Raw genomic sequence first — 10,230 nt, forward strand, 5'->3', positions numbered from 1 at the left:
AGAAATGAGTAGAAATGCAATGATATGGCTGGTGGGGGGGTTTCGCGGCGGGGTCCGTGTGTTTGTTCAACGAGGGGTTGATGGGGGCAATAATGATTTAACTACGGAGTATACGAGGATTATAATGAATTTACGGGTTGGAAAGGAAGAAATGCACTGAACGATGTGGTTTGTTTCTTTTCTGTCTCCATTGATATACGTTGTTTCTTACTCCAAGTGCTCTCATTGGCATCGTATCACCAAAGACTTCATATGTACGGAGGTTTTTTATACCTATGTTCAGCTTGGACAACAACCCTAGGGAAAATGGGGTCTCCTCTTAGGAAAAAAGAAAGAAGAGAAAATGATAATGGTCACATGTGAATTTGTGGAAAAACAGAATATGTAAAAGACAATTGTTCGAAGAAAAAAAAAAGAAAAAAAGAAAAAAGGAAAAAAATGTACAAAGCAAAGACAAGAAGAAAAGGACTGAAGTCTCGTATTCGACAAAATGAGCAATCCCAGATCTGTTAAAATAATATATAGAAGAAGAGAAAATAGAAAACTCTCAACCAATCCCTCAGCATCCTAGGAACCAGTGAGACATGCATGCCAACAGCTAATGAAGAGTATATGACAAAAAGTATCAAAGGGGTGGCGGGTAAGATTCATTTATGTCCAATATCCGACCCAGACATGTTCCAGACTTTTTGTCAAAATAGTAGATAGGAAAGAGCACATGGTAAAACAAAAAACCCAAATAGGAGTACATGAGAAAGATGATATCGCGAGCTCTTGTTTTTTCCCCTTATCGTAAGCTGCCTGCCTAGTGAGCTGCAACTATATCCTCTCTTTTCCCGTTTTCTGTTCTTCCCCGTTTCCTATTCCACTCAGACACATCGCGCTTAAAAGTGTCCTCTTCGTCGATGGAGTCCGGCACCATGACTGCGCTTCACGCCAAGAGCAGCGACCTCCAAACCGCCTTGGACCACTGAGCATGTAGTTCCTGGGGCCACAGGCATGGGGACAGTCCACTGGCCACTCGCGCAGCGCTGGAATTGGGTGCCGCCAATGCAGTTCCATTTACCCTCGTTGGGGCAAGGACCGGACTGAGCGCTGCCGTTGTTTCCACCGGGGGGAGTTGGCTGGTTGGGGGTAGGAGTGGGAGTAGGGTCTGATGGTTTCGTGACGAATACTGGTGGGGACGGAACTGGTGGGGTAGGTACCGGACTGGCATCGGGGGTTGGGGAAGGCGAAGGTGGAGGCGAGGGCGAGGGGCCGGGCCCTGGGTTGCCTGGGTTGCCTGGGTTGCCGTTGCCGGGCATGATCTTTGTACCGTCTGCCAAGATGCAGATAGGAACATCCAGAGGATGTAGTCTCGAAGGGAGGCCTGCGCGCCTGAGAGACGGGCCGGGGTTGGGGTAGCGGATATCCCAGCCCTCCCTGGTCCTGCAAGCGCCGGTGTTGGCGACGAACATGTTTGGCAGATCCTGTCGTTTGGTGAGAGCGACGCTGGGGGACTCAGAGCGAGGGGTTGGAGTATAGCGACGCTTGACGCCTCTGGTGACGGTGATGGGAGCGCAGTTCATGTAGAACTCGCGGTTGCCGATGCGGTTGAGCCAGCTCCAGGCGAAGGTGTACTCACCTGGGGCGATGCTTGGAGGAATTTGGAAGTCGAAAACGCTTGCGCCGCTTCCGTTGGCGTCTGAGGGAAGATTGCCATCCACAGCGGAGGGGCAGCCACCTTCGATGGAGTGGATGACCTTCCAGACAGAGTTCTTGTTGGGGATAAGGTCCTGAGTGAGAGAAAGCTGGCACGATCCACCACCATGTACGGCGCTCCCAATGAAGCTCAATGTCTGCTTCGCGCCAATGGCGAAGACGTTCTCGGGGGGAACCACACGCGGCCCAGGAGTGTACCTACCTGAGAACTTGCAAGGGAAATCGCCTCCATTGGCGTCGAGAGGACCATTGTCCAGAGCTCTGGGGTTGAATGGAGTGGGTGTCCTGATCTTCATATGAGCATCGACGGCGCCGGCAGAAAGCAAAGCCGCCACAGCAGCAACAAATGTCTGGGAAAAATGCATGATTGAACGTAGTTTCTAATTTCTGTTCGAACTTGAATGTTTCGTTTGGGCTTTGTCGGAAGAGCTTCGCAGAAGTGATCCGTCTGGTGCTTTTTGGTTTCTTGAAGGAATGTATGCAGTGTGCGAGTGCTTTCGAGGGATCCGTATATCTTATCTTATATCTCGTTCCGGACGAGAAACTTCGAGAGAAGGATGGTTGGAACTGTTTTCGATAGGGACTGTAGATAATCCACAGTGGCTGGAGGGAACAGTAGACAGTAGTCAAGCAGGCAAAGGAGAGAATCTGAAGAGACTGTCAGTAAGAGGAACCAGAAGGAATAATCCAGAGCACATAAAACACAGAGAAGTAAAAAGGAATGAAATGGGCTTCTTGAGGAGACAGGAAAAGTAAGAAGCAATCAAAGGACAGTGAGGCAAGTGATATATATAAGAAACACTATCATAGAACACTTGCCAGCTTCTTCCACAAAGCAGTGATAAACTGCACAGCAGCCCCCTTTTCATGAGAATGCAAATGGCTGGATAAGGAGCTTGTGATTCACACTGAAAGGGCCCAACCACACAGCCAAACAGCTGGGACATGAGTGAAATGACATGATCAATGTCACAACAAATGAACAATAGAAGGGTGAAAAAAAAAAAAAAAAAGCAAATTGGATATTGAAAAGTGTGGATTTACCTCTTTGTAGCAGGACGTTTTCCGATTCGCAGAATGTTCCTGAAGCAGCTACTTGGTATGTATATTCTTTACTGGCGCCGACGCTGTATACAAATATACAGAAGGAGTGGATACGAAGCTCTCAACAAAACTGCCACAGGCAAGATCTGGAGAAGAGTCCAAGTGGTACAGCGGGTGCTGGGAATAGATAGGGAGAGACAGTGTGTGGTGGACAAGGAACTAGCCCAGGTCGAAGCAACAACACGAATATAAAGCACGAATAAACCCCGAATGGGAAAAAAAGGAGAGAAAAGGGCGGAAGGGAGCGAACGGGATGCGGCAGTTTGTCGAAACGGGCCAGCGTGATGAGCAGAAGAAAGAGAGAAAAAAAAAACCCCTTGGCGGAGAGAGGAGAGAGGGGGAGGTTTATATAAAACTCCTTGGGTGCCACCACTACTACTATGTGTACTACTCCGTACTCCTCGAGACACCGCATGGTCTATTCCCCACCTCCATCTAACGATAAGGTGCTTAGCCGCACCATGCTTGACGGGGCGTGGGCGTTGGAGCTAAAACCCGTCCGTCCCATGGGCTGCTCATCCCGGCCAATCGACCAAGGGCCATGCCTTGCTTGTGAAGGGTGAGGGCGAGGAAACAGGAGAGAGGCGGGTAGTGTGCACAAAGGGTTGCTGGTCTCCAACGGCGATTGGCCAGGGACACTTTTGGGCTGGTTTCAACATCCGCTGGGGACTGGCCGAGAGAAGAACAGCGCCGAAATGCGAAACAAGCTACTCCGTACGCTGGTTTGATTCCGTGTCATGTCACTGATGTTCAGGCACAGAGAGACATTGGCGGGTGGCCACTCAGCAGACGATGTTTCGTTCCTGATCGTAGCATTTGACGCAGTGAGTGAGTGGAGATCGAGTCGGCAAAACGAAACTGGAAACACTCATCATCCTGAAGGGGAGGATGGGGCAATTACACCGATCCTCTGAGTCTGAGGTTGCACTTCCTGAAGCAAAAAAGAAGCCAACAATCACACTGCCGGGTGGAGTACATTATTATTATGATCATACGCAAGTGCACAGTGCAGACTGTACTCCGTACATTACAGGTGGGATAGAGGAGACAAGAGAACAAAACGGCGACTCGCTCCAAGTTCCCAAGTCCCAAGGTTGCAACCAGGGCCGCCAACCAGTCAGGGCCGCCGAGATGCCCTCGACTTTTCCAGTCGTTGAGATGGCGGAGGACAACGATGTTCGCCTGTGGAACCGCGGGCTGCCACCGAACGGTTCCATTCAGCAGGCTAAATAAACTTCCCAGCTAGGGGGCCAATGGCTGGTATCTGAAGCCCCCATGCTCGAACGATTGCCAACGCCGGCTGAAAAGCCAAAAACCAACGCCAGACGGGGCAAAATCCTATCTAAGGCTTCCACGTTGTTGTATTGTAACAACTTCTTGAGATCATTCATCAATCTCCTCCGCTCCTTGTTGAAAATGACAGTACAGAGTACTTCCGTGGGCTCCATTGTTATTCTTCAAGACAGGGAATAACTTATAATGTGGAGCTGCCAGCGCGTGAGCGGCATCGCACTTACACAGTACGGAGTACGCTGGTATATATCCTGGTATTTTATTAGGCCGCCCTAATATTTAGTGGGATACTAACCCTCGGTATATGTGACTGGGTATATGTGACATTCTCACATTCTGAAGGCATGTTCCCATCATCACATCATGAACTCAAATAATAATAATAATATCTTGTATATAGTGGCCCCCTGCCTCTATAACTGTCCAAGAGTAATCAGATATCTCTGCTATAAGCCTCTTGTAACTGCTTCTCTGTTATAGAGCCCCAGGCATTTCTAATCATCTCTCAAAGTGCATCATAAGAAAGATTCCTCTCATTCTCATGACTCATCTATATTAACTGCTTCATATGATTTCATACAGATTCAATTGGATTCAGGTCAGGGGCATGCTTTTTAGAAGTAGCTTCTCTAAGTTCAATGAACTTCTTGATAGATTATCTCAAGCTGATTGAATATTCTCTCATAGGTCCATCCAATGTTGATCACAGATTAATCACTTTGTAGAAGATGTACGCAGCGTATATTGTGTACAGACTCCAGAGTATGAGAAAGGAAGCTGGCTGTCTCCTATTTGTGCTGTATGTACTCCGTACGGAGTACTGTGTGCGTAGGGAGATATTTGACCCTTGCAAGAAAAAGTCACCGAAAGTCAGAGCGAAACATCCGCGGCGGGGAGAAGGTAACTAACTTATAAACTAACTCTGAGCCACCAAACTTGACTGCCCCGCCCTCACGCCCGGAAACGCCTATTCCTATTATCATCTTATAATTTATGTATTCCTAGCCTATAACTATAGCCTACAAGGTGGCTGTTTTCAGGCACCAGGGGCAGCGTAGCGTTGATTGGCCCTCATTTCTGCTTCTCTCAGCGCCCAAGGACACGCTTTTTGCCACAAGTCTCCTTACAATTTTACAATTTTTCCGACTTACGCTGCATAACTCTCCGGTGTTCTACTACTACTATGCGTATAGTAGCGAATAGCGAATAAGATCCTGGCATGGCATGGCCGCATGCGGGAGTTACTGCGTATTCCTTTTTTTAACATCTTGAGTCCCTTTTGAAGTTTTTAGATTTTACCAATGCTTTCCCACAGCATAAGTTACTTTTCAGCAGGACAGGGATCGAGCTTTTATTTCCTCAGTTTCTGACATTCGGTGAGGGAAAAAAAGAAAAGAAAGAAAGAAAGAAAAAGAGCGCTTTTGACTCCGGCATGTCACTCATCACTCTCTCATCTGCTTGCTGCCAATTCTTTCAAAAACACAATAATAATATTACAGAATTCAGACTCCAGTTTTCTTATTAGAAATAGTCACCTGTAATAAGACAGACAATAGCTGTAAAGATTAAAGAGTATAAACTAGATTCACTGATTCTGCTCCACCATGTCTACTACTATGCGTAGCAGACCCGCTGTGTTAACTTAGAGGAAGAGAAAAATACCAAATTTCCTTGCCTGATATCTTCTCCTTCTTTCCATCGAACCATCAAAACATCTCAACATCTCACAGTCCTCAACATCATATTATTTATTGATTGATGGCAAATTCCAACTCGTTTACATCCAGATTATTGTACGGCAAGATAACGTCTTGTACTCTGGCAAAGTGGACGGATCACGAAAACGAACCTCATGATCTGTCGCAACTTCCTGATATTCAGCGGGTGGAGACCCAGGATAGGATAGGGGTCCAAGAGTTGAGACGGCAGAACCTGGACTGTGATTATCGCCACCGCTTGACTGCTACCTTCAAAACTCCGAGTCTCTTCGCAAACATACACTGGCAGGTGACGCAGGTCCCACCCTTGAGAAACAAAATCTCCACGAGGTTGAGACGTGTGAAGTTCTTCTTCGAAAGCATTCATTCTACTATGCTATGGCTGCCAAGTGACAGACACATGGCCGAGTTTCAGGTCTTTGCTTCAAGCGGTAGGTATATACATCAACATTGCTTGAAAAGGTCAACAACCCACAGAATTCGAACAGATTTGCCTTTCTCCGTTCACAACGACATCGAACCTGCTAACAATAATATGTTCACCGAGGATGGCGATGGCACGCCGGTCCTCCATTGATTTCGACAGCTGCCGGTAGGGTAGGTTGGGGAGTTATTGCGCGGCACAGAAACAACAAGGACGCGCATGAATGGCATAACCCTGAAGTCAAGACTTCAAATTTGCTCATTACTCCGTACGATGGCCTGATTATGCCCCGCCGCCCCGACAATACATAGACTTCATCCCTTATCTCAAAAATGAGTTTCCAACGTCAGTGAAATGAGCGAGAACCCTTGCCTTGCAAGAAGGTTTTGGCTTTCTGAGTCTAGTGAATAACTGTAATGCTAGGGGTTGATTCTGGTGCACCTATTCTTTTGGATAGATCTGTAGGATTCACAGAAGGAATAATAGGCCATTAGAACGGAATTACTTGATTTGGTTATCTAAATGACTATTTGTGTCTTTTCTTGGGCAACTTGAATGCGGGGGGGGACCTGTGAACTAGTAAGAGATGGCTGGGCTTTCTCTCCCAATACAGATGTGAAAATTGAACCTTGTCCATGTAATGTACTGTACATGTACTGTACGTCGACACCCTCAATCCCTTGTCAAAATCCACTTGATTCTGAAAAACTCAGCTCTGGCTGCGGTAATATCTCATCAGGCTGCTGTGATACGTCGAGGTTCACCTCCGGTAGTTCGTCAATAGCTGAGCACAACCTTTTAAAATGAGAAGGCGCCCAGTCATCATACATGCCCATCACAAACTTATAGGATGTCCATTTCTCTTTGCCATCCAGTGCTGTGAAACTAAACTGGTGAATAGGGTGCCGGTGATAGACAGTTTTATCTCCATCAATCACAGGATAGTGACCATAGATCCTCACCATTTGATGATCATGAGAAATCGAAAAGGACAAAATCTGTTGATGCAGCTCCTTCTCACGCTTCACAACCCTGAAGAGCTTGACAACACCTCTTACTGAGAGAGTCATGCTGTGTGCATTCTGTCGATCTGCTATATCAAGTGCTGTCATTCCACACTTCACCTCCGCTGTCATAAATGGAAAGTACATGTATGCAGTACTCATAAAGTAAGACATATCACCAATTTCACCAACAAATGGTGCAAGCTTCTTCAGTTGATTTTCAGTGAAGGACTGTCGGGAGAACCCTACCGCGTAATCGGGTTGTGGCTGAGGTAATCGAAATTGTCGAGATTGTGCAGGTGGTGGCAATTGAGCCTCATCTAGAGGAATCGAGCTATCCCAGCCATCATTCATACTAACAATCAAATGCGGAAATGTGACATGACCGAGGTCAATTGCACTCTCCGCCGAGGGCACAATTAATTCACCAATGATCCGAATAACTCCAGTCTCATTGTACTTTCTTAGTCTGTCACAGGTTGATCTGAAAGCTTTGTCATCAAACACTGTGTCTCTGGGAACTTTGGTGTCTTTCATCAGCAGCTTTTGATAGAAGTCCTTGCTGTCTCTGGTGATATCATCCTTATGCCTTCCCATGAAACTACCTTTAGTCTCCAAATATACTTCATAGTTCTTGTCGGTGTAAGGTCTACTCTTCACTTGAGAGATCGTTTCGCCACTATTTGGCTTCATCCGGCGAAGTGATGGCGTTTTCGGTCTTGCAAGGCAGTGTTCTATGATGTCTGGTTTTGAAGGGTTTTGGGGCCATTTATATTCATTGAGTGTCCAATGCTCGATTAGTCTATCCTTGCTGGTTCGTGACCGTTTTGAAGGAGGATCGGGATTATCAGATGGGCGCTCAGGTCCAGGTCCAGGGTGTAGTCGTTTATGCTCAGGTGAACGCTGTTTGGAAGAGATCAGTGGGCCGTGTAGAGTCTGGAGTAGAATTAGCTCCAATCAAGTGATCATACCGGGTAGTAACTACCTCTGGATTGCCGGCTTGAATGGCTGAAGGGAGATTAATGCTCCTACGTTCCTTTATTCCGCTTACTATGTCCTCACTAGCGCTGGTGTCCTGCTCACGGGAGTAGTATTTTTGGAGGCGTGTGCTTCTTCGGCAAGTACGGAGTCGTTGTTGGCGATGGGGCCGTGTCTCTGATGATTGTTAGTAAAAGCAGGCTAGACAGGGGGAGCTAAGAGCACACCATAGCCCTGGATTCTTAACGGAGATGTTGCTTGACGCGGACCCATGTTGAATTGGAGGGAAAAAATAAGTGGTTTTTACACTTATGTTGCTGAACGAAGCGGTCGTCTGGAGGGAAGAGTAGAAACTAAGTGGGAGGAACAACTAGGCGGGAGCTAACTTAATATGGGCTAGTACGAATATGTTCGTGTACTTCCATTATGCCAAACCTATTTATACACTGTAAATTTTGCTGGCTTTTGATATCGCACACGAGGTTCGCCAAAGCATTCCCCGCCTTTTAATTCCTCGTAGCTAATAATAGTGCGTTTATGATTCTTTCTCCATGCTCTCAGCCACAAAAGCCCCGCCTGCCTACTTGTCTCTGTGTACGGAGTACACGTTTACAACAACTACGACTTAGAATCAGCACGTCTGTCTAGCTTGGTCCGATATTAAAACCATCGGGATGAATTACGCATTGCTGCCTAATCGAATCGAAGTCCTTGGGCTCTTCCAAATTCAAAAGTAGTATTCTGATGGGAGCAAAAGAAGAATAAAATGTGACTAGAACCTAGAACACTAACAAACTAGAAAATGATTCGTATAATTATCTATTTTATTTTATTTATTTATTTATTTATTTATTTTGTTTGGATGCCGGGCGTTGCGCTGGTCTGGTCAAACGAGGTCATCCGGATGATTCAGGAAGCGCCAGCGTGGATCAATCGATCACTCATATTTCTCACCCACCGCGCTCGCGCCATTTCAGCTCAGCTCAGCTTAACTCTCACTATCTCCATGTTTGTATCCGAAAGAAAGTCACCGAATGAATGCTTTTACAGGTTACATAGGTTTGTAAGCCCCCAGCTGTTTGTTCCAGCACATATTCTATACACTGGATGTATAGCATCTCGATAGTTCGATGGTGACGATTGGATGTCAAGCAAGCAAGCAAGAAGCGCGCCCCTGAAAAGAAAAATAGACTTTTCGGCCTCCGCTCCATTCGAACATGATTCAGCATATCATTTCAAAACACCATGTTTTTCGAACGCGAAACCAGGGCAGTCAAGGCACTCTTGCGAATGAAACGACACTCGCTTTAGCCATAGATGTTCTGTCATTATTGTCGTCTGGCACGCAAACATCTCGCGAGGAGATTATCTATAATGCTTGTATCTCATCATTGGGTAGTGGCCAGCCCATCACCTGGTCCATTTGAGGCTCATGTCAAAAAAAGCCCTCTTCCCCCGCATCCCATCTGGCGGGTTTCATTGGTGTTTCCGGATACCATTTTCTATCGAATCAGAGACATTTATCCCGTTTCTCTCAAGTCCACTGCAAATAGCGCCGGTTGATAGTGATGTTGGTTGAGTGACTGACGGATGAGAATGGATGGGGAACGTATGAGCTCCTACCATATGGCTTGTAGTCATCTAGCCTATTTCGCGTTTGAGAAACACAAATACTATATCAAGTATGGAGAAACATGGTGGAGAATATTTCAGTATATTCTATTTGGCGACAAACAAAGCCGTTTTCGTTTTCGTAATTTTGGATTCCCAACTTGGTTTAAATTTCTTCACACAAAGTCCACACCTCCTCAAGTGAGTGCCTCACTTATCGCCACCTCACCTGGGCAGGGGGCGAGCCTGTCCCGTTGACTGGCATTGGACGGCGAGCACGACTCGCTCCCCCCACTGTGCCTGAGGGTCTGCCTGTCACGGTAGGATCGGTTCGACAAAGATATCACACCTTCATCGGGATCGAATTGATCATGGTACTGGCAAGTGGGGGCGGGGG

The 10,230-nt window shown here is 46.7% G+C and overlaps 4 protein-coding genes across 5 annotated transcripts; 2 read left to right on the forward strand and 2 right to left on the reverse strand.

Annotated features, from left to right (window-relative positions):
• Positions 1-152: 152 nt before the first annotated feature.
• Positions 153-3,973, reverse strand: BDBG_01424 (uncharacterized protein). The gene is made up of 2 exons (XM_002628470.2): positions 2,746-3,973; positions 153-2,349 (listed from the first exon to the last, which is right to left on the reverse strand). Exon 2 carries the CDS (start codon positions 2,064-2,066, stop codon positions 885-887), a length of 1,182 nt encoding a protein of 393 aa, XP_002628516.1. The 5' UTR covers positions 2,067-2,349; positions 2,746-3,973; the 3' UTR covers positions 153-884.
• Positions 3,694-4,038, forward strand: BDBG_01425 (uncharacterized protein; the record flags this gene model as incomplete). The annotated part of the gene is made up of 1 exon (XM_002628471.1): positions 3,694-4,038. One exon carries the CDS (start codon positions 3,694-3,696, stop codon positions 4,036-4,038), a length of 345 nt encoding a protein of 114 aa, XP_002628517.1.
• A 1,309-nt stretch (positions 4,039-5,347) lies between these two features.
• BDBG_01426 lies at positions 5,348-7,055 on the forward strand. 2 transcript variants are annotated; one of them, XM_031720325.1, is made up of 2 exons: positions 5,348-5,670; positions 5,723-7,055. In XM_031720325.1, the coding sequence occupies exon 2, from the start codon at positions 5,857-5,859 to the stop codon at positions 6,391-6,393; it is 537 nt and encodes a 178-aa protein (XP_031576447.1). In that variant the 5' UTR covers positions 5,348-5,670; positions 5,723-5,856; the 3' UTR covers positions 6,394-7,055. The 2 variants fall into 2 exon arrangements, with proteins under 2 accessions (XP_031576447.1, XP_031576448.1); XM_031720326.1 differs by having other exon boundaries at positions 5,348-6,934.
• BDBG_01427 (uncharacterized protein) lies at positions 5,678-8,529 on the reverse strand. The gene is made up of 3 exons (XM_031720327.1): positions 8,450-8,529; positions 8,230-8,399; positions 5,678-8,180 (listed from the first exon to the last, which is right to left on the reverse strand). Exons 1-3 carry the CDS (start codon positions 8,493-8,495, stop codon positions 6,924-6,926), a joined length of 1,473 nt encoding a protein of 490 aa, XP_031576449.1. The 5' UTR covers positions 8,496-8,529; the 3' UTR covers positions 5,678-6,923.
• Between the last annotated feature and the right edge of the window lie 1,701 nt (positions 8,530-10,230).

Source organism: Blastomyces gilchristii, assembly GCF_000003855.2.
Source record: "Blastomyces gilchristii SLH14081 genomic scaffold supercont1.2, whole genome shotgun sequence".
In the NCBI taxonomy this organism is placed as follows: domain Eukaryota; kingdom Fungi; phylum Ascomycota; class Eurotiomycetes; order Onygenales; family Ajellomycetaceae; genus Blastomyces; species Blastomyces gilchristii.

Excerpts from the sequence above, each read along its gene's own strand:
- BDBG_01424 (XM_002628470.2), bottom strand. The coding sequence starts at position 2,066 with ATGCATTTTTCCCAGACATTTGTTGCTGCTGTGGCGGCTTTGCTTTCT.
- BDBG_01426 (XM_031720325.1), top strand. The coding sequence starts at position 5,857 with ATGGCAAATTCCAACTCGTTTACATCCAGATTATTGTACGGCAAGATA.
- BDBG_01427 (XM_031720327.1), bottom strand. The coding sequence starts at position 8,495 with ATGGGTCCGCGTCAAGCAACATCTCCGTTAAGAATCCAGGGCTATG. Across the intron at positions 8,400-8,449 it reads GTTAAGAATCCAGGGCTATG|AGACACGGCCCCATCGCCAA; the intron begins GTGTGCTCTTAG and ends AACAATCATCAG. Across the intron at positions 8,181-8,229 it reads TTCAAGCCGGCAATCCAGAG|ACTCTACACGGCCCACTGAT; the intron begins GTAGTTACTACC and ends ATTCTACTCCAG.